General features: G+C 46.1%; 1 protein-coding gene and 1 long non-coding RNA gene across 4 annotated transcripts in view; one reads left to right on the top strand and one right to left on the bottom strand.

Moving 5' to 3' along the window:
- Positions 1-23418, bottom strand: part of ADCY10 (adenylate cyclase 10) — an 80042-nt gene that overhangs the window by 24528 nt on the left and 32096 nt on the right. For 2 of the 3 annotated variants that reach the window (XM_081194258.1, XM_081194257.1), the window contains exons 16-25: positions 18460-18743; positions 17193-17329; positions 15848-15964; positions 15212-15493; positions 11184-11540; positions 10287-10367; positions 7184-7240; positions 7020-7079; positions 6760-6799; positions 1812-2043 (exon numbers count right to left, since the gene is read on the bottom strand). In XM_081194258.1, coding sequence (XP_081050384.1) covers positions 1812-2043; positions 6760-6799; positions 7020-7079; positions 7184-7240; positions 10287-10367; positions 11184-11540; positions 15212-15493; positions 15848-15964; positions 17193-17329; positions 18460-18743 — 1647 coding nt within the window. The remainder of the gene's footprint in view (positions 1-1811; positions 2044-6759; positions 6800-7019; positions 7080-7183; positions 7241-10286; positions 10368-11183; positions 11541-15211; positions 15494-15847; positions 15965-17192; positions 17330-18459; positions 18744-23418) is intronic. The other variant, XM_081194259.1, reaches the window with a different exon arrangement.
- On the top strand, positions 471-3560 carry LOC308587167. The gene is made up of 2 exons (XR_014008253.1): positions 471-837; positions 2882-3560. It is a non-coding gene; the product is annotated as an uncharacterized lncRNA (long non-coding RNA).

Here is a 23418-nt window from a genome sequence, read left to right as displayed (position 1 = left end):
ACACAGAATAGAATATTTACTTCATTGGTCCCTGTTTACTCCCATCCCTTGCCCATATTCCGGTGCATCTGGGGTTGAGCTCAGCGTGCACACACTCCATTCATCAGAGGAATGCGGGGAAACGGGCGAGGGGACAAGATTTCCTCTTTGCCTTTCTGACAAGTCCGCTCACTCCTCTTAGTGCCACAGCATTGCGGGACGGCAGAGGCTTCACTGGAGCCCCAAAGAGGGAACTGGAACTTCAGGGCCCTTCCTGATAGGCGGTGGGAGCATAAGCCCCCGTCACCTATCAGAAACCAGATCCTAGCCTGCATCCTGCTTTGGCAAATGGGGCTGCAGGCTGAGATTTGGGCTGTGCCAGGGGGCAGAGCCAATGGAGCGAGTGGGCTTCCCTCGGGTCTGCCCCAGGCCCATTTAAGCAGCCTACACCCGGGGCACTACCTGTTTGTTCCTTCACCAGGTTCCCCACCCACCCTAGATTTAAGGTGATAGTCAATGATTTTGCTGTCGTTACAGTCATCACTACTTTATAGGGCCGGGTAGGAATTTGCCCACTGAGCTAATTGGCACTGTGACCCGGTGGTTTTTCCTACCTCATAGCAATTGTCACAACTGATTGGGCATTGGGGCAATCCTTTGTTTTGGATGGAGGGGTGGTTGTAGTCTCTGCCTGCCCCTCCAAACGCTGGGGTATCCCGTTACAGGGATCTGGGGGGAGTGGCCATGTCCACGTGCCCTGGGGGGGGCAGGGCCAAAGGCACTCCCCCAGACAGCAGTCCCTGCAGGGGTCACCCTATTGGATGTAAGTCTTAGGAACCCCTGCCTGGATTGACCACGGTGAGCGGGCCAGAAGTACTGTATTTTTCACTCCATAAGACGCACCTGACCATAAGACCCACCTAGTTTTTAGAGGAGGAAAACAAGAAAAAAAATATTCTGAACGAAACAGTGGATGTATGATTTTTGTGGTTCATGCTATGGCCACAGACATGATATGTGATTTGACGGTGAGTTTCTCTCCTCATTGCTTGCTTTAGTATTCCTGTTTTCCCCCTTTGCAAGTTCGCTGTCTTTACCTCCCCCCTCCCGGGCAACCTCCTTTATCGCCAGAGTCCTTTATCTCCCTCCCGATCGCTTGCTGCTCAGCGGCTTTGTTTCAACACCCCCTCCCCTCTTTCTGGAAAAAAAAAGCACAATCTGCTTTTTGCCCCTGGGCAATTTGGCTCCAGGGACCACACATTCGCTCCATAAGATGCACAGACATTTCCTCCTCCTTTTTAGGAGGAAAAAAGTGTGTCTTATGGAGTGAAAAATACGGTATTTAGATTGCCCCATGCCCATGCCAAACCTCTTTCATCTGCATCCAATAATGTTGTGGCCTGTTTTGACCCAAAACCAGTCTCATTGGACTCTTATTTATATGGGTTGGGGTATGGGGAGCCCAGTGCCTGGTCCTACAAAGCTTGAATAGCTGCCCAAGCCCAAGCCATTTTTGTCCATTGACAAAACTGACCCTCTCACCCACTCAGCCAACAGAAGAGAGGGAGCAAACTCACCGAGCAGGGGAAACTGCCCTGCAGTAGGGTAAAATAAAACGAGCAACGGTTCTGTTCCCCACGTGGAACTACAAATAAGAGTACAAACTTCTACCATACACAGTTTTGCCCTACCACTATCCTGCAGCTTGGACTTTCACAAAACTTGACACATGTAATGTTGTGCGTTTAGGGTAGCCTCTGACTGTGGAGAAGGAGAGAGGGATGAAGAACATGGGCAGCTGGAGTGGGGAAGATTGAGTAGGTCTTACTCACCATATAATTGTTGGAAAGGTGGACATAACCACATGCAGACTCCAACAAGTAATAAAGGGCCCGAGGGGTATCTTCCACAGCCACACAGTGTTGAGACAAAGGTATGATGATGTACTCCACAATCTTTTCACATTCACAGGAGCTCAGGTTCTTGATTCTTTTCTTGCCCTTCTCAGTAAGCATGATGATTTCATCCATCCTCTCTAAAAACTTCATTTCTATATCTTCCGCTCTGACCAAATGGGGACAGTGGGGGGGGGGGGGAATCTCAGCAACTTCTAACGTATGCTTGGCTCCTCAACCCAGCACAGAAAGACTTAAGGCTTGTCCACCCTTACCTTTGCTCCGCATTTCTGATACAGCGGTACCTCGGCTTAAGTACTTTATTCGTTCCGGAGGTCTGTTCTTAACCTGAAACTGTTCTTGACCTGAAGCACCACCACTTTAGCTAATGGGACCTCCTGCTGCTGCCGCTGGAGCACGATTTCTGTTCTCATCCTGAAGCAACGTTATTAACCCGAGGTACTATTTCTGGGTTAGTGGAGTTGGTAACCTGAAGCGTATGTAACCTGAGGTACCACTGTATTTAGAATATACTGGAGCCCATTACGTTTGTTTAAAAAAGGACTACCTAAAGCAGGCATGTCCAGAGTCTGTTTTGGGGGCCTAATCCGGCCCGCTGGTCGGTTTAATCTGGCCCCTTTGGCAGTTTATTTCCTGGGGTAAAATCCTTTAAAAAACCACCTCCATAACTTCAATCCTAAAACAAAAACCCCCACAACTTCAACCCTAAAAGAAGCTCAACAACCCCGATCTTAAAAAAAAGTTCGAAAACTTTGCGGTAAAATCTTAAAACAGCTCAACAACTTCAATCCTTAAAAAGAGGTCCACAACCTTGGCTGGCCCTTCGGTCGGCCCTCACAGCCCTTCACTTCATCAAATCTGGCCCTCTTTGAAAAAAGTTTGGACACCACTGATCTAAGGTATCTAACTGCTGGAGATGCAATAGGGATAATGCTTCTCTAAAATGTATGTCTTTTGATTGTCCTATATGGAAAGATTTTTGGCAGAAGGTAACTGAAACCATCAACGGAAGTGTACGGAACAACCTTACCTTTACAGAGCAAAATATCCTTTTGAATTATATGCACATGGAAGCTTACAAAAGGACAATGTGTGTGGACTCTCTGTGCCCTTACCACAGGCAAAAAGACTGATACTGGTGGGTTGGAAAAATAAAAGCGCAGCTCCCCTTCTACGATTGGATTGAAGACTTATGCAAACCCTCAACATATGAACAACTTGCATATAAAGGCAGACTTGCCAAGGACAAATTCAATATTTGGAATCTACTTGTCATGGACACGACAGAAAATCGTGAAGAGTAGCCGGAGCTAGAAAGCAGGCAGGCAGAGGAAGGACAGGAGACTGACAGATTTCTCAGGCAGCAAGAGACAGGGGGTGAATGCCTCCCCTTTCTGAAGCTGTTAGGAATGTTGCTTATCAGCAGAGCGAAAGCGGGCTGGATGAGAGCCAGCTCTCTGAACCTGTCAGTCCCAAAACTAGGTGAATGGAAAGGGTCAAAGACAGAAGGAAAACCAATAAACGTAAGGGGAGAAAGTTCAGGATATTCTGCAGTAGCCGGAAGTATTCTTCAGAAGACTCAACTTGATTGTGATTTATGGACGCTCTGAGAGAGAGAGCGGCCAGAGGCTAATTGCTTGTATGCAATAAATCTTCTGTAAATTACCGCTTGCATGTTGTTTTCTCAAGCCGGCAGCTGGCCAGCTCCTGACACCACTCTTACAAATACTGTAATAGGTTGAAATCTGGTGCAGTACAATAACAACTTTGTAAAGTATACAGTTTTTTTGGGGGGGCGGTTTCCCCTGCCCCTTTTATTTTCCCTTCTACACAGGTGCTCTTCACCCCCTCTTTTATTTATGTCTCATGATGTTTAGTTGTACTTTTTGAACTTTTTGAAAATTAAATAAATAAATAAACCTTTGCTCCTCATTTCTAGGCACAAGTCCAAGTTTTTCAGGTCCAGGTCCGAGAATCCTTTTTATTTTTATTTTTTTGCCCCAATGCTTTCCCCATGAAAATCAGCTCTTTACGACTGAATTGGAGCAAATAGCAATCGGTGGAAAATCCGAGTTGCTGTTTCCTCCAGTTAAAAGAATCTCGTGAAAATTCATCAGCCTTCATGCGCAAATTTCTCCTAATCAACATTCTTATTTGCGCTTTTGCCTAATATATATACATTTCTGTATGATATTTGCACTAATATAGCCAGCTCCTTCAACTGTTCCTCATAAGGCTTAGTTTCCAGACCCGTGATCATCTTAACAGCCCTCCTCTGTAGACATCCCAGCCTGTCAACATCCTTCTTAAACTGTGATGCCCAGAATTGGACACAGGACTCCCAAGTGTGGTCAGACCAAGGCAGAAGAGCACTATTACTTCCCTTGACCTGGGCACTAGACTTCTGTTGATGCAGCCTAGAATAGCATTAGCTTTTTTGCGGCTGCATCACACTGTTGACTCATTTTAAGCTTGTGGTCCACCAAGACCCCTAGATCCTTTTCGCATGTACTACTAGTAAGCCAGATGTCCCCCATCCTATATTTGTGCATCTGGTTCTTCCTGTCTTAAGTTCAGAGTCTGACATTTGTCCCTACTGAAATTCGTTGTGGCTCAGTTCTCTAGTCCAAGGGTAGGCAATCTAAGGCCCGAGGGCCAGATCCGGCCCAATTGCCTTCTCAATCCGGCCCGCAGACGGTCCGGAAATCAGTGTGTTTTTACATGGGTCGAATGTGTCCTTTTATTTAAAATGCATCTCTGGGTTATTTGTGGGGCCTGCCTGGTGTTTTTACATGAGTACAATGTGTTCTTTTATTTAAAATGCATCTCTGGGTTATTTGTGGGGCATATGAATCCGTTCATATTCCCCCACCCCCCCGAAATATAGTCCGGCCCACCACCACTGTCTGAGGGACAGTGGCTGAAAAAGGTTGCTGACCCCTGCTCTAGTCTGTTAAAGTCCTTTTGAATCCCGATTCTGTCTTCTGTGCCATTAGCTACCCCTCCCAGTTGGGCGTCATCTGCAAATTCGATGACCGTCCCCACAATTCCTTCATCCAAGTCATTTATAAAGGCGTTGAAAAAACAACGGGCCCAGGACAAAACCCTGTGACACCCCAATCCAGACAACTGCTTTGGAGCAGAGCAGGAAGTTAATTAACTGTCACAGATAGAGAGAAAAAGAGGGAGTGCCTGAAAAATGGGGCTTCAGGGAAACCATGAAGAAACGGGGTGAGGTGGGGGGGGGGAGATGAGGAGATGAAAAAGTGAAAAAGTACAGAACTAGCAGGGAAGCTAAAGCATTCTAGGGAAGGGAGAGAGGGAAGGAAAGGGGGCAGTGGGGTTCAAAAGAAACCTGTGGAGAGGGAAGTATATTTTGGGGTTATGAAGAATAAAGATGATTAATAGAGAATGGCTTTAAAAGAAAACTTGGGATTGAAAAATCAACAAAATATTTTACTATATTGTGACTGAACCATCTTTTGAGTCAAAATATAAAACTGGTAAAGGGACCCCTGACCATTAGGTCCAGACGTGGCTGACTCTGGGGTTGCGGTGCTCATCTCGCTTTATTGGCCGAGGGATCCAGCTTCTGAGTCATGTGGCCAGCATGACTAAGCCGCTTCTGGAGAAACCAGAGTAGCACATGGAAATGCCATTTACCTACCCACTAGAGCAGTACCTATTTATCTACTTGCACTTTGATGTGCTTTCGAACTGTTAGGTTGGCAGGAGCAAGGACCGAGCAATGGGAGCTCACCCTGTCGCAGGGATTCGAACCGCCGACCTTCTGATCGGCAAGCCCTAGGCTCTGTGGTTTAGACCACAGCGCCACCTGCGTCCCTATAAAACTGGACCTCAGAGCAATTTCAGTTGAAAAGAGCTGAGTCCCCAATTCTAACCTCTAAGGAAGCTCACTGTGCCATATTTATCATGACATAATCATATCATGAGTTTCCCCATTTCTGCTGCACGTAATTACAACTTGGGGGAAAAACAGGGAGTAGCAGTGTCACATCAAGTGATGAGTTGCACCAACTTATGGAGAGCAGACTGCCCTGTGTCTCCCAGATCTTTAGTTCTGCCCTAAGCTACAGCCCTACACTGGTGGCACTGTGGGTTAAACCACAGAGCCTAGGTCTTGCCGATCAGAAGGTTGGCGGTTCGAATCCCCACAATGGAGTGAGCTCCCGTTGCTCGGTCCCAGCTCCTGCCCACCTAGCAGTTCGAAAGCACGTCAAAGTGCAAGTAGATAAATAGGTACCACTCCGGCGGGAAGGTAAACGGCGTTTCCGTGCGCTGCTCTGGTTCGCCAGAAGCAGCTTAGTCATACTGACCACATGGCCCGGAAGCTGTACGCCGGCTCCCTCGGCCAATAAAGCGAGATGAGCGCCACAACCCCAGAGTCGGTCACGACTGGACCTAACGGTCAGGGATACCTTTACACCTTAAGGTACTTTGCACTCTTTGGAGAAAGGGTGGTGAAATGCAGTCAAGAAAAATGAACACGGAATCTGCCATGATATCGGATATGGATTCCCGGATGGCAAAAAGCCCTGCCTGTAAACTCTCTATTTTCTGACTCTTAGTAGACAACCTCTGGTAGTCTTCTGATCGTGACAACTATCAGTGGGCTTCTTATTTAATCCCCTGCATTATCTCTAAGCTAAGGGCTCTCAGGTGAACAGAGCTGAAAAAGACCCCCAGTTGATCAACCAGATATAATAACAAATACCAGCCAACGTTTTTAGTACCAGGTAAGATGAACTATTACTCTGATTCCATATAAGAGAGATTCTTAGACCCTTAAAGTACCCCAGTCATAGCAGAATGCCAAAGAATATAGAAGTTCTTTTCATCAAACCTAAAGGACTCTTGCAAGCTGGGTCTCCCCTGAAGCTCTTCTAGAAAAGGAAGGGAAGAATGATAAATGCATTGCTGCAGACATTATGGTTTCTTGTTAAGTAAGAAAAGGAATGGAACCCATAGGTATAAATGAGACTAAACCAAGCACTCATTTGTGTGTGTGTGTGTGTGTGTGTGTGTGTGTGTGTGTGTGTGTAAACATGGAAGCATCATATGGAGATTTTTCAGTCGTGAGCTGTTAAATACGGTTGAGCCTACCTTTGCTTAGATTGCGTCTTGTGATTCTATTTTCCATCCCGGTGTCAGAAACAAGAATTTCTGAGGGAGGAAAAGAAAGCAAAGGAAGATGCAGCTGATACGATTCCATCATTCAAGAAAGCGGTTAATTGTGTACCTCTGGGGTTTCGGTGAAATCCATTTACCGTTACTTAATCCTAGAAAACGCTCTGAAGGACACGGTTTAATCCTGGATAGGTATGCTGTAAAGCAAACAAAATTTAAGAATAAGTCCAGTGATAAGCCTACTAGCATCTCTCAGTACCTGCATTAACACCACTGTTTCTTGGTTATGGGTTTCTTGGTTTTCAATCAGTTTATTGTGCATAACCAAAGGCCGCTACAATGCATAGCAGATGGCAAGGCAAGGCTTTCCTCTGAAATCGCATGATAGATATACCCTATAAAAATTTTACAGCATAAAACTTTAAAATTAACATATCCAGAACAGAGCTTCTTAGGTGTCAGAGCAAATTTGGCTACCAGGTGCATAATCTGTAGGTCTTTATCAGCTAGGAGCTCAAGCATCCACTCCTGGGGTATAAGGCTGCCGCTATGTACACAGAATTATTTGACAATTAAAAGAAAATATACTGAACTGATACGAAAGACTTAAGACATTTATATTATCAAAACATTACGTACTCTAAACAGAGCTTTAAAAGTACCCCAATGTACAAATCAAGACATTAAACAATAAAATTCATAAGCTAAAATCATCGCATGGCCACTAATGTTAAAAACAATGTCAATTAATACAGTGTGCAATTTATACTCAGAGTTTGGTGACAAAGATAGAGCATAGCCTGAAGTAGATAGATAGGATCAAATAAATTCATCTCCTTTACAGTTAATGGCTACCTTGGCTATATACCATATTTTTCGCTCTATAACACACACACGGCCATAACACACACATAGTTTTTAGAGGAGGAAAATCCGTAGGCATGCCACCCATAGGCATTCCCTCCATAACACGCACAGACATTTCCCCTTACTTTTTAGGAGGAAAAAAGTGAGTGTTATGGTGCAAAAAATACGGTAATTTGCTCTAATTTTCCTAGCAGCAGTTGCAAAAAGTGCTACATGCCAAGTCACATACTTATCTGTGTCTGCGAGGAGATATAAAATCATGCCAAAGGGGTTCTGGCCAGGGGACCTTGTCATTATAGGTACTAAAAATCTTTTTCTTGCATCATTATATAAGGGACAGTGCAAGATATAATGCATAAGGTCCTCTACTTCAGAACATCCCCTAATGCAAACACGTTCTTTTTTTGGTATGCCTCTGTGTCCCCCATCTCTATAAGCAGAGTTTATTGTATTTAGTCGTAACTCTGTAAAAGCTTTCCGAAGTTGTGCAAAAGTCAAGAGAGACGGTCAAGAACAGGGGATAAAAAAAATTCTCTGGGGATTGAATATAAGGGGCAAAGCAGCAGGTAATGCATGACACTCTTAACCTGATTGCATCCATAAATGCGTTTGCGTTCCATATGGGCAATTCCGAGGTATTTCCCCTCTAAATACACTGAGGGCATCTGTTGGAACCTTAGTTCAACAAACGCCCCATGCAGCTGCAGTAAGTCAGTGTCTCAAGGTAATGAGGCTTTAAGTGGTTAATCTTGATTTGGGGGTACCAAACAGAATAACGGGCAGCCATAATGAATGCCCTATCTTGGTGGGCATCCTGATCAAAGATCCAGTTTCGCATGGACTGAGGGCTAACTCAGGGCTAAGCCAGGTTACAGGGAACCAGGCAGAGGGCCTTCTCGGTAGGGACACCTGCCCTGTGGAACGCCCTCCCACCAGATGTCAAAGAGAACAACAACTACCAGACTTTTAGAAGACATCTGAAAGCAGCTCTGTTTAGGGAAGCTTTTAATGTTTGATGGATTACTGTATTTTAATATTTTGTTGGAAGCCACCCAGAGTGGCTGGGGAAGCCCAGCCAGATGGGCAGGATATAAATAATAAATTCTTATTCTTATTCTTATCATCATCATCATCATCATCATCATCATCATCATCATCATCATCATTACTATTCCTTCATTTAGAGATTATAAACCCTAAGCTTATCATGACACTTTTGTGCCCAGCCACCTGTCCTTAGTCGCTCTGTCCAGCAGAGCTTAGTAAGAACATGGTCATCTGAGACATTTAGTCTGTGCCAGTATCAGGGATGCTGGTTGGGGCGGCTGACATGCTCTGAGCTGTTGAAAACTCTCAAGTTGCTCAGCAGAGGGACCAAGAATCTTGGACTCTTCTCCGTAAGGGAGAGATTCAAAATAGTGACATTACTATACTCGATAGGTTGTGTGAGCCCACTGTTTAAGATCAGTTATATTTTATGTTCCCATCACCCTGCATTCCATCTGCTGTTGCAATAATTTTAAGGTCTCAAATATAGAATAAATATTCATAGAAGCACACATATCTAAATATATGAACCATGTGCCTGAAATAGTGTGGGAGAGCAGTCCTGAAGCCATTTTGTCTCTCCGATAGACCTCAAATATTCCTCTGCAGTAAGGGAGGCAAATGGGGAAAGCCTTCTCATTGTCTTTTCGCTTACAAATCCTGTCTTAAGGGCGTATTTGTGTATGAATAAGGTGAGCCTGTGACCTGGATTTAGGAGCTAAAGTATGAACCATCACCAAAGAATGGCCAGGCTGCCCAGGTAATGCAACCAGCCCCCTTTATCAGGTATCTTGGCAGACAGGATTTCTGCTGTAGAGTGCCTCCTATGCTGTATGTATGATGACTTTGGGGTGGTCTTTGGCTAAGGGGGTTGGGCAATGTCCAAAGTCTTTAAAGGTCCCTGCACACTTTTGCTCAGGGTCTCTCTCTCCTTGCAAGGAGGGGAGGGAACTCTGTTGCAACAGAGCCATAGCTGTCAACCTTCCCTTTTTTTTTTTGCGGGAAATTCCCTATTCCAGTGCCGTTTCCCGCTGCTTCCCGCTGCTATCCCAGATTGTTAGATATCCTGTAGACTGTCCCTGGGACAGGTGAGGCTGCTGACCCCTTATTTTCGTGGCTGATGATCCCTTATTTTCAAATCTGAAAGTTGACAGCTATGAACAGAACAACTTTCCACTGGGTCCTGCCTCTATCCATTCTTCTCTGACCGATCATGGACTTAGGGGAGCCCCATGGGGAGTTGGGAAGCAAACCCCAAACCCCAAATTTCTACATCATGCAATCCCATTCATCCTCCAATCAATATAAAGCTTCCAGAAGGAGTTTTACCTGTTTCTGATGTTGGAGAAGATCCTGCAGTGCTGCCTGAAGATTGGAACGGAACAAACATTGAGGCATCTTCATTCAGACCTGCAGTTAAAGGGAGACAGAAGCTGATGTGAACACTTCTTGCATTTGTATTTAGCATCAGTACAAACTCTGGGCTGCACTACAGAGGGGTGGAGAACCTTTTGCTCCTTGGGCGACCATGTCCCCATGAGGGGGCTGCATACCGGTGGTAGGTGAAGTAGGGCCACAGCACAAGCTGGTGGACCCAAAGCACAGATAATAGGCATATATCTCACACAGCACACAGATAATGTTTAACATATTAAAGGTAAAGGGACCCCTGACCATTAGGTCCAGTCGTGGCCGACTCTGGGGTTGTGGCGCTCATCTCGCTTTACTGGCCGAGGGAGCTGGCGTACAGCTTCCGGGTCATGTAGCCAGCATGACTAAGCCGCTTCTGGCGAACCAGAGCAGCGCACGGAAACACCGTTTACCTTCCCGCCGGAGCGGTACCTATTTATCTACTTGCACTTTGACGTGCTTTTGAAATGCTAGGTTGGCAGGAGCAGGGACCGAGCAATGGGAGCTCACCCCATTGCGGGGATTCGACCCACCAACCTTCTGATCGGCAAGTCCTAGGCTCTGTGGTTTAACCCACAGCGCCACCTGCTTCCCTTATGTGTATATATAGCTCACAATAAATATACTGCACCGAAGAACCTGGAACTCTGAGCGTTTCTGCTAAAGCGCTGCGGAGAATTCATGACAGAGTTTCCGTCTGTTACAGATTACTTCCTGCCCTCTGGGCTCTCTGCAAAGTGACAGCGCTCGCACCCAAACACTCCCGTCCTTCAAGCATCACCAGAGTTTGGCACCTGCTAAGGCCATGGCTTTTACCTTCTTGATCTGTTTGCTCCAGTTTTTTCAGCGTTACGGAAACGATGATGGAGGCAGCCTCGTTCAGGATGCTTTCCTTGCTTCGGGTCGCTTTCGTTCCCTGCGGGTCTATGTTCTGCAGCATGCCGTCCACGGCATAGCGGTGGAAGGGAATGAAGTCTCCTCCTCCACAGCACAGGCATCGGTGAGCCTGGCTTTCCAGGTAGCTGGCGCATTTGAGATGCAGGGCTCTCTTCTGGCTCTTAAGCCACAGCTCGTAGGCTGCTTCTTGCAGCAGGGGCGTGCAAAATCCCATCACCTTACACTGCATCACAGACTCTTCTTGCTTCAGCCTGTTGGCAACGACCATTCCAAGATCTGAAAGCCAAGGCAGGGTTTGCTCTCAGCTTTATTATTATTATTATTATTATTATTATTATTATTATTATTATTATTATTATTTTGACTATTTTATTAGTTGAATATAAGAACAACATATAATCAAATACAGTGGTACCTCAGGTTACATACGCTTCAGGTTACAGACTCCGCTAACCCAGAAATAGTACCTTGGGTTAAGAACTTTGCTTCGGGATAAGAACAGAAATCGTGCTCTGGCGGCGCGGCGGCAGCAGGAGGCCCCATTAGCTAAAGTGGTGCTTCAAGATAAGAACAGACCCAAGGTACCACTGTACAGTCATACCTCATGTTACGTCCACTTCATGTTACGTTCTTTCAGGTTACGTTTCGTGGTGACCCAGAAGTACTGGAAAGGGTTACTTCCAGGTTTTGCCACTTGCGCATGCGCAGACGCGCAAAATGATGTCACGTGCATGCACAGACGTGGCGAATTGCGACCCACGCACGTGCAGACACGGGTTGCGTTCTGCTCATGTTGCGAAAGGGACTCCGGAACGGATCCCATTCGCAACCAGAGGTACCACTGTATTATTATTATTATTATTATTATTATTATTATTATTATTATTATTATTATTATTTATTATTATTATTATTAATATTTCATTAGTTGAATAGAAGAACAACATATAATCAAATACAAGCAATCAAATACAGTTTTCCCCCTAACTACCCCCTCCCAAAACAGCCCCAACTACAACCAGGTAATTACATTAGTAATATAATCAGAGAAAAAAATATTTCTACAGTTGCTGGTTTAAAAAATATCATTCCACATGCTCCCATGTGTCTTAGGTGGTTTAAATGCATGCTCTTTCTTTGATGCATATGCAATAAAGGAGGACCACGTTATGTAAAAGTTATGTAGTTTCTCACGTTGCTTTCTTTCACGTACCCTTTCTGTTAACTTTTCCATCAAAATTAATTTTATTACAATTGAAAGTTCAAAAGTACATAATTATATGTGCACTAAACATTGTGAGACGTAAATAAAAGACAGGAAAAGAGAAACAGAACCCATGTAGAAGAGGAAATAAAGGCGGGAGTTGAAAAAAACCCAAAACTGTATATTTTACAAGGTTATTATTGTACTTCACAAGACCTTAACCTATTACAGTTTTTGTAAGAATGGGTTCCAAATATCATTGAATTTGTCCATGGCAAGTCTGCCTTTATATGCAAGTTGTTCATATGTTGAGAGTTTGTTTAAGTCTTTAATCCAATCGTAGAAGGGAGTCACACTTTTATTTTCCCCATTCATCAGTATCAGTCTTTTTGCCCATGGTAAGAGTATGGGAAGTCCACTTATATTGTCCTTTTGTAAGGTTCCATGTGCTCTTAGCTCTTATCAAAGCACAGAATCCCTCCCACACAAAACTGCCACAGCTAGAATTTCAACAGTTCTTAAACAGTAAAAGGTAAAGGGACCCCTGACTGTTAGGTCCAGTCGTGGCCGACTCTGGGGTTGCGGCGCTCATCTCACATTAGTGGCCGAGGGAGCCGGCGTACAGTTTCTGGGTCATGTGGCCAGCATGACTAAGCCGCTTCTGGCGAACCAGAGCAGCGCACGCAAACGCCGTTTACCTTCCCGCCGGAGTGGTACCTATTTACCGTATTTTTCGCTCTATAGGACGCACTTTTTCCCCTCCAAAAATTAAGGGGAAATGTGTGTGCGTCCTATGGAGCGAATACAGGCTCCTTGGCTTCATCAATAGCAACGGGAAGCCTCTGAAGCGCAGAGGGAGCGCTCCCTCCGCACTCCGGAGGCTTCGCGTTGCTTTCGCTGAAGCCTGGAGAGCGAGAGGGGTCGGTGCGCACTGACCCCTCTCACTCTCTAGGCTTCAGGGATAGCCGCCTGAAGCCTTTGGAGCGCAGCGGAACCTCGCGCTGCACTCCGGAGGCTTCGGGTTCCTTTTGCTGAAGCCAGGAGAGCAGGACTCTCCTGGCTTCAGCAGAGAGGGAGAGCTGCGCAGCGCCCCTTCAGCGAAGCGGGAGGAGAAATGGAAGGGGCTCCGTTTCTCCTGTCGCTTCGCTGAAGGGGTGCTGAGCAGAGAGGGGGAGATATTTTTTTTCCTGTTCTCTCCCTCCTATAGTCCAGTGCGTCCTATGGTCCGGTGCGTCCTATAGAGCAAAAAATACAGTATCTACTTGCACTTTGACGTGCTTTCAAACAGCTAGATTGGCAGGAGCTGTGACCGAGCAACGGGAGCTCAACTTGTCACAGGGATTCGAACCGCCGACCTTCTGATCGGCAAGCCCTAGGCTCTGTGGTTTTTAGACCACAGCATCACCCATGTCCCTTCTTAAGCAGTAAGGTAAAGGTAAAGGTACCCCTGCCTGTACGGGCCAGTCTTGCCAGACTCTAGGGTTGTGCGCTCATCTCACTCTATAGGCCGGGAGCCAGCGCTGTCCGCAGACACTTCCGGGTCATGTGGCCAGCGTGACAAAGCTGTATCTGGCGAGCCAGCGCAGCACACGGAACGCCGTTTACCTTCCCATTGGTAAGCGGTCCCTATTTATCTACTTGCACCCGGAGGTGCTTTCGAACTGCTAGGTTGGCAGGCGCTGGGACCGAACGACAGGAGCGCACCCCGCCGCGGGGATTCAAACCACCAACCATGCGATCAACAAGTCCTAGGCGCCGAGGTTTTACCCACAGCGCCACCCGCGTCTTAAGCAGTAGGACCAGCTAAACTCATGATTGATTAAGATAATTAAAAGCTGGTATCTAACACCGAGGAAATTGGCAAAAAAATAATAATGTATAAATCTAAATCAAATAAGCATACGGCAGGTCCACAGAATAGGAATTGTCCGTGTGAGTATGTGTTTCAGGCTCAGAGAATCGGGTATTGCGAAGACATCCCTGCTCTCATTTCTGCTCCCTCTCTGGTGTGTTCTGCAACAGGAAAATGCATCCTGAAACTCAGCAAGGGAAAGCAGCCTCACTGTGTTTTAAGCCACTAATACATACAGAGCTTAGGACTCCTTAAATACCGTATTTTTTGCTCTATAGGATGCACCCGACCATAGGACGCACCTTGTTTTAGAGGGGGAGAACAAGAAAAAAAATTCTCCCCCTCTCTGCTCAGCGCACCTTCAGCGAAGCGGCAGGAGAAATGGAGCCCCTTCCATTTCTCCTCCCGCTTGGCTAAAGAGGCACTGCACAGCTCTCCTCTCTGCTGAAGCCAGGAGAACCTGAAGCCTTCGGAGTGCAGTGCGAGTTCCCGCTGCGCTCCAGAGGCTTCAGGTTCCTTTTGCTGAAGCCAGGAGAGTCTATCCCTGAAGCCTGGAGACCGACCCCTCTCGTTCTCCAGGCTTCAGTGAAAGCAACGCGAAGCCTCCGGAGCACGGAGGGAGCGCTCCCTCTGCGCTTTGGAGGTTTCGCGTTGCTATCGCTGAAGCCAAGGAGCCTGCATTCGCTCCATAGGATGCACACACATTTCCCCTTATTTTTTGGAGGGGGAAAGTGCGTCCTATAGAGCGAAAAATACAGTACATATACATTGCCAGTTCGACATGAAATGCACATATAGAAACACCCAAGATCTTGTGAAATCACCCTTTTCCTTTTGAGTAACCAACTTGGAATATTCTGGAAAGCATCAGTTTCCTAGGAATGTGCTTACCGGACTCTTGTCCCATTGATTTCACAGTTTTGGGGGAGAAGCAGAGCTCATTAGAAAGTTCATCCTGAATTTGGTTGGTGTTCATTTCTTTCCTTTCCCCAAAACACTTGAAGATGTGAGATTCCACCAGGGCTGCCAAGGTCTGGTTCATCTTCATTTTGGTCCATTCAGGGAGGATGTGAAACAGCAACTCTGTAGAGAAGGTCACACCAATAATAGCTGCACATTTCACCACCATCTGCTCAGAAGGGTTCATGTTGTCCAACTCAGCCAGAGCAATCCCTAGACAGGGGGGGAAATTAAGTCATGAAGTGAGAAAACAGGCCAACATTAAAAATGCCGCCGAAGGATGAATAGCACAATCAAATGTCAGCTTTATCAGAGAGGAAAGCTGGATATTCTGTCTAAAATCCTTGACTTCTATAATTTGTACAAAGATACTCAGCTGGCTAAAAACCCCTCTCAGGGAATTTCCTCCATATGTGGTGGACCTGTTCTAAAGTGAAAGCCTTCTGGGACACAATATATAACAAACTGAAAAAGGTTTTAAAATATAACTTTAATAAAAAGCCAAACGTCCCATGCTGTACATACTTCAGGAGGAAGGATTTCACAGAGACAGGCCCAATGCCTCACCTTTTAATGTCGGAGGGAGCATTATGTTGTGCATCTTCACGTTCTGTGTGATGGTGCAAATGTATGAATCCGACTCACTGGAGGTCCTGGAGGTTTGAGTCTTGAGAGCAGTAATAGCTGCACGGAGAAAGAACAACGAGATAACAGGGTTTAAATACCGTGTTTTCAAGGGTTTGGGGAACAAATATCACAACTCGAGAGAGACCTGTTGGAATGTAATGTAAAAGTGCTGTCTAAAATGTGCAAAATATTATTGGAACGGGGGACGAAGGATGAGCTAGTAAAATCCTCAATGAAACATTGGGCAATAGATATTGGTCATAATATAGACATGGAAGCGTGGGAACAATTGTGGAATAGGGATATAAAATTTACAGCATATTATAATCAGAGAGAAAATGATATGAAAATGATATACCGATGGTATCTAACACCAAGTAAATTGTCAAAAATGTATAAATCTCAATCAAATAAGTGTTGGAAGTGTAAAGAGAAAGAAGGTTCTTTTTATCATATGGGGTGGTCTTGTAGTAAGGTTAAAGCTTACAAGGAAATGATATATAATGAATTGAAAAGGATGTTTAAAATAACGTTTGTAAAAAAAACCCAGAAGCTTTTCTATTGGGAATTATAGGGACAGAACGACAGTACCTAAACTGTATAGAAACTTATTCATGTATGAGACTACAGCAGCAAGAATGTTACTCTCCCAGAAAGAAAGAAGCAGAAGTCCCAGCAAAGGAAGAATGGATATAAAAGCTTAGTCATGACTAAGCAGTGTAATAAAATAATAACAATAACAATAACAATAATTTTATTATTTATAGCCGCCCATCTGGCTGGGTTTCCCCAGCCACTCTGGGCGGCTCCCAACAGAATATTAAAAACACGATATAACATCAAATGTTTAAAACTTCCCTAAAATGGGAAGTTAGACCGGACTTCTGGTTGGCCGCGCGATTAATGGCGGATGGGAGTTCTTTCAGTTGAAAGAACCCCAGGGCTTTGAAGATTGGGGTGACCGCGAGAGTATCGTGGAACCCCGAAAAAACCTCAGATTGAGCATTCTGAGGACCTGGTGTTCCTGCGGGTACCCCTTGTGACTCCCCTGCTCCCCGGTAAGCAGTGACTCCTCTTGGATTTCCCTGCAAAATCTGCTGGTCTGCGTCTTGTTGCACGGCCGGCTCCTGCTGCCATTGCAGGCCAGCTGTGTGTCATTGAGCCTTTCCTAAAGGAGATGTTAGGATGCTGCCAAAATGGGAGAGTCATCACTAGCACTGAGCGCCGGCCATTCTACAGGAGAACTGGCACAGAAATCCACGCCAGTTAATAAGCGGCCGCTTACTGAAAAGGTTGTCCCATTCGTCTTCTCTCTCTTCGTCTTCCTCTAGCATGTGGAACTGAAGGACATTGTTTAAGTGGAGATTCCGCAGGAGTTCTTCGCAGTACAATGGGTTCCCATGGCTTCTTTGTATTAAGAACCTGGGGGCAGAGAGTCACAAGTGAGTTCTAGGATAAGGTTACCAGATTTTTTTGAATGAATCCGGGGACACTTTAATTATTATTTTTTTAATTTGCATTTTATTTATTTGTTAACTTTCTTATATTAAATCAGTAAATGTTGTCACATTACATTACAGGACTTACTATAATATAATTTCCAACATGCATACAAAAATTATATACAAATTTTATATACCTAGAAAGAAAATGAAACAAAAAAGAAAGAACAAAGAGAAAAAACAAAAACAATTCCCCCCAAAAAATCATATACATACCAACACACTAGACTTCCTGTCTTTCCTGTTGTATATTCCTTTTTTTACAAATGAATGCACTCTTATTACAGTATTGTATATTTCTTTACATATTATCTAATACATACCTATATCAATATGTGCTCTTAGTCTCAGGTTACATATGCTTCAGGTTACATACGCTTCAGGTTACAGACTCCGCTAACCCAGAAATAGTGCTTCAGGTTAAGAACTTTGTTTCAGGATGAGAACAGAAATCGTGCTTTAGCGGCGTGGCGGCAGCAGGAGGCCCCATTAGCTAAAGTGGTGCTTCAGGTTAAGAACAGTTTTAGGTTAAGAACGGACCTCCGGAACGAATTAAGTACTTAACCCGAAGTACCACTGTAGTGATGTATGGAAGTGAGAACTGGACCATAAAGAAGGCTGATTGCCAAAGAATTGATGTTTTTGAATTATGGTGCTGGAGGAGACTCTTGAGAGTCCCATTGACTGCAAGGTCAAACCTATCCATTCTTAAGGAAATCAGCCCTGAGTGCTCACTGGAAGGACAGATCCTGAAGCTGAGGCTCCAATACTTTGGCCACCTCATGAGAAGAGAAGACTCCCTGGAAAAGACCCTGATGTTGGGAAAGATGGAGGGCACAAGGAGAAGGATGAGATGGTTGGACAGTGTTCTCGAGGCTACCAGCATAAGTTTGACCAAACTGCGGGAGGCAGTGGAAGACAGGAGTGCCTGGCGTGCTCTGGTCCTTGGGGTCACGAAGAGTCGGACACGACTAAACGACTAAACAACAACAACAAAATGGTTCAAGAGAAAATTTTAAAAGATCCACTGGACAAGCACTTCCCACTTACGTCTCAAGCTCCCTGGCAATGCTGACCACCCCAAGATCTTGGCAGGCCTTCTGAACGATGACTGAAGGGGTCAACTCCCTTAGCTGAACGTAGGTGGTGTGTTCGCTGCTCATGAGCCGCGCTGCAGCAGCGCAAGGCAGTCTCCCCTTGCGGGGTGATGGAGACAACGACATGACCACAAAGATGCCGATATCGCTTAGCAAGTTCTCCAGGAAGTACCACGAGGCCGGGTCCATGAACTGAGCTTCATCAATGACAAAAATGAGAACTTCTTTCATCACTGCCTAAAATGACAACAAACCCCACAAAAAATGAAGTGATAACTCCTGCAGGGAGCTGTACTTTTTAACTCTTCCCTGCATCACCAGGAGTTTTTATCTTAGATGGTTTGTGTCTGGTACGCATTTTAAATTGTTTCATTTTTTCTTTACATTGCCTGGAAGGCATTCTAATAAATAAACTTACTGTTTAGCCTTTGATTTAGTCACAACATATATTTGTTGTTGTTGTTCTTATTTTATTACTTATCGAATTTATAGCCCACTCTTCCAAAGAATGTACCTAGAGGCAGAAAGCTGAATTTCCTTAATCCAGTCTGCATGATGCTGCTGGTGGTTTTTTAAAAAGCAACTGCAATATTTTCAAAACCACCCTGCAACCTGATGGTCCCCTCTCTTTCCTGTAGTTACTACTATTTTTCCTAATACTGTACTAGTCATTGTAAAACTAAAAAAAAAAAAAAACTTTCCCCCCTCCTTACGGCTGAAACCATGACCAAAGCAGTTTCCACACCATGATTAAAATGTGTGTGGCTGTTAAGAGAGAATTACATGAAAATGATGTATAGATGGTATATTACACCAGTGAAAATGGCTAAGATGTTTAGGAAAGAAAATAATAGATGTTGGAGATGTAAGGAAAAGGAAGGAACTTTTTATCATATGTGGTGGGAGTGTAAATGTATTAAAAACATTGGGAAATGATATATAATGAATTGGAAAAAATGTTTAAAATGAATTTTGTTAAACATCCTGAAGCCTTCTTGTTGGGTATTTCAAATCAAGAGCTGCCAAAAGAAAAATGGACACTGTTTATGTATGCCACAACAGCGGCTAGAATCTTAATTGCACAACATTGGAAGACAGAAGAGATACCATCAAAGGAACAATGGCAAGAAAAACTGATGAACGATGCAGAATTGGCTAAGCTAACAGATAAACTACAAGAGAAGGACAAAATGGACTTTAAAAGAGTCTGGGAACCATTTACAGTCTATTTGCAGAAACAACAAAACAGACTGGATTCATTGGCAGGTTTTGAATAAACGTTCACAACTTTATTACAGTAACATATACAGTGGTACCTCAGGTTACATATGCTTCAGGTTACATACGCTTCAGCTTACAGACTCCGCTAACCCAGAAATATTACCTCAGGTTAAGAACTTTGCTTCAGAATGAGATCAGAAATCGTGCAACGGCGGCACAGCGGCAGCAGGAGGCCCCATTAGCTAATGTAATGTGTATGGGTTGCTCGTGCGTAAGTTGCCGCCTCTCCAGGCTTTGTTGCCTTGCTAAACCTTTCAGTCTGGGCAGCCCTTCACTTCGTGGCTGCCTCAGTCGCTAGCAGAATCCGTCAGTGGGCGTTTCTTAAATCTTTTCCAACATAAAAGTTGTTTGACACCCAGTCTCCTCCTACTCTCTCTGCACGGAAGTCTTCTGCGCAGGGTGGGCATGGGTAGCGGAGGACCCATGCTCTCCCCACTGGTGTCCGGTGAAGAGTCCTGGAGCCCTCTCACCGATTCCCCCATCAGCCCCTCTATATCCCCGGTGTTGCACTGATTTGCTTCCCTATCTGCGGAGCTGTCTCTCTCCCTGCTGGGCCCTTCTCCAGCATCATTTGAGAGCCTTCCCTCCGCCTCTAGCTCCGATGTCAGTTCCCTGACATCCACCTCCCCCCAGGACCCCCTCCACCCCCGGCCTGACCTGTTGACCCAACTTCGTCCCTTTCTTCGGCCGACGATGCAGGGAACCCCCGGAAGGAGTTGTCACCATCCTCTGAGGATTCAAAACCCTCTTCCCACCTGCTCTGATCCCTTCCCGTGGGATGGGCCTCCCAGTCTGATTCTTCTTCCTCAGAAGCCTCTTCTCCCTCCCCTTCGGAGGCAGAAAACCCCACAAAATCCTCCTCATCGTCTGTGGTTCCAAATTGCTCCTCCCAGAATCTCGCTAGTGGTTTGGGTTTGTCCGGGAACAGGCGGTGGAATTCCTCCACCAGATACCCGTCAGTGATTGCCTCCGCAGGAACCCACGTGTTCTCCGACCCGGGTTCTCCCTCCCAAGCCACCAAGTACTCCACCTGGCGCCCTCGCCACCTTGAATCGAGTATTTCCGTGGCCAAGTGGTGGTGCTCCCTCTCTTCTACCTGCGGGTGTGTGGTGACTTCTCCCTCTCGCCCCGGGAATCCCCTTCCTTCCCTGTACGGCGAGAGTAGGGACCTATGGAACACCGGGTGTATCTTCATGCTGTCTGGCAATTTGAGCTTGAATGCCACGGGGCTCACCTGCTGTGTTACCTCAAACGGTCCCAACCACCTGGGTTGCAACTTCTTGCACCCCCCCTTAAAAGGTAACCCTTGGGTTGACAACCACACCCGATCTCCCACCCGTATGGTCTCCCCTTCCCTACGGCGCTTGTCTGCCTGCCTCTTGTAAATTTCCTTGGCCCGCTCCAAGTTCATCTTAAGTTGCTGGTGCAGGGCTTCCATTTCTTCCACAAACTGCTCTGCTGCCGGTACACTCCAACCTTCCTCTCCACTCCCCGGGAAGGCCCTGGGGTGACACCCATAATTGGCCATGAACGGGCTCATTCCCGTTGACACATGTTCAGCGTTATTGTACGCAAATTCAGCCAGTGCTAGTTTTTCTACCCAATCGTTCTGCCTCTCGCTGACGTAGCAGCGTAGGTATTGCTGGAGAATACTGTTTGCTCTTTCTGCTTGCCTGTTGGTTTCTGGGTGTCTCGCCGTTGAGAAGCCCACTTCGACCTGCAGCAAGCTCATGAGCTTCCTCCAGAAACGGGAAGTAAATTGTTTCCCGTGGTCAGAGATGACCCTCGAAGGAGCCCCATGCAACCGAAAGATGTGATCTACAAACAACCTGGCTGTTTCCTCTGCCGTGACCGCATGTGAGCAAGCTATAAAATGGCACATTTTTGTTAGTAGATCGACCACTACCATGACCGCTGTCTTCCCCTGGGACTTGGGCGAATCGGTCATGAAATCAATGGATACCACCTCCCAAGGTTTCCCCGGCGTGGGTAAGGGTTCCAGTAATCCTGCTGGGGCGGTCCGTTCTCCCTTTGCCCTTTGGCAGCGGTCGCAACCCCATACATATTCCCGTACATCTTCCCTCACCCTGGGCCACCAGAACTGCCTGGTGACGAGCATCATGGTTTTGTGCTGTCCAAAGTGCCCCGCTGTGGGGTTGTCGTGGAGTTGTTTGAGTACCTTCCCCCGTAGGGTCTCCCCCAGTACATACAGCGCCCCCTTATAGTACAGCACCCCTTCCTTCTCCTCAAACCCTCCTTGGGTTTCTCTTCCGTCTCGGAGTTCCCGGATTTTAGTTTGTGCAAACACGTCGTTTCTAGTAAGTCCAGCCAGTTCTCGTTGCCCCACCAAGGTTCCCCCACACACCCATCGGTCCTCGGGGATCACGTGTCACATCTCCGGTGGCCCCTTTCCTTCCAAGTACTCCGGTTTCCAGGAGAGAGCATCTGCTCTCACGTTTTCCTCTCCTGGCATGTATCGGATTTCGAAGGAAAACTTGGAGACCTCCTTTGCCCATCGAATCTGTCTCTGGTTGAGCACTCGTGCGGTCCTCCAGTATTCCAAGTTCTTGTGATCTGTAGAAACCTGGATCTTGTGCTGTGCCCCTATTAGTAGATGTCGCCATCGCCGAAACGCCGCATAGATCGCAAGCAGCTCGCGGTCATACACCATATAGTTTTGCTCCGACTTGTTCAGCTTTCTTGAGAAGAAGGCACACGGTCTCCATTCCTGCTTGCTCCTCCCTGGCTGCAAAAGAACCGCCCCAATGGCTCTGTCGGACGCGTCGGTCTCTAGCCTCATGGGTTTCCCCAGATCCACGTGCAGGAGCTGCTCTTCCGATGCGAACGCCTTCTTCAGTTTTTCAAAGGATTGTTGGGCCTCCTCTGTCCAGGCGAACTTCCTTTTGCTACTGAGACAGTCTGTGATGGGTGCTGTCAAGTGGGCGAAGTTCTTGATGAACTTCCTGTAGAAGTTGCTGAACCCTAGGAACCTCTGCATGTCCTTCTGGGTTTTGGGAGTCTTCCACTCCAGCACTGCCTGCACCTTGCTTGGGTCCATCGCTAAGCCTTTGTCTGACAACTTGTACCCCAAAAACTCGACTTCTCTGGCGTGAAACTGACATTTCTCCAGCTTGACCCACAACTGATGCTTCTGCAGTCTCTTCAGCACTTCCCTGACATCTCTGACATGTTGCTTCTCATTGTCCGAATAGATTAAGACGTCGTCCAAGAAGGCTACGCAGTTCTTGTACAGCAGGGACCCCAACACGTGGTGCATGAAAGCTTGAAAACAGGCGGAGCCTGACTGTAATCCAAATGGCATAACTAAGTACTCAAAGGCTCCCAGGGGGGGTGAACATTGTGGTCTTCCATTCGTCCCCCTCCCTCATCCTAATCAAATTGTAGGCTCCCCTGAGGTCCAGCTTGGTAAAAATCTTCCCCTGCTTCACCCGTGTTAAAATGTCGTCAATCCTGGGCATTGGGAAGGTCACGGGTTCTGATACCAAATTTAACGCCCTAAAATCTACGACCAATCTGGGCTAATTAGTCCCTTTTTTGTCCACAAAGAACACCGGGCTGCCCCCCACCGCCTTTGATTCCCTTATGAACCCCCTCTTCAGGTTCTTATCAA

Source organism: Podarcis bocagei, assembly GCF_964188305.1.
Source record: "Podarcis bocagei genome assembly, chromosome: 5".
In the NCBI taxonomy this organism is placed as follows: domain Eukaryota; kingdom Metazoa; phylum Chordata; class Lepidosauria; order Squamata; family Lacertidae; genus Podarcis; species Podarcis bocagei.
Note: the sequence above shows the minus strand (reverse complement) of the source record. Positions and strands in the feature narration are given on the sequence as shown.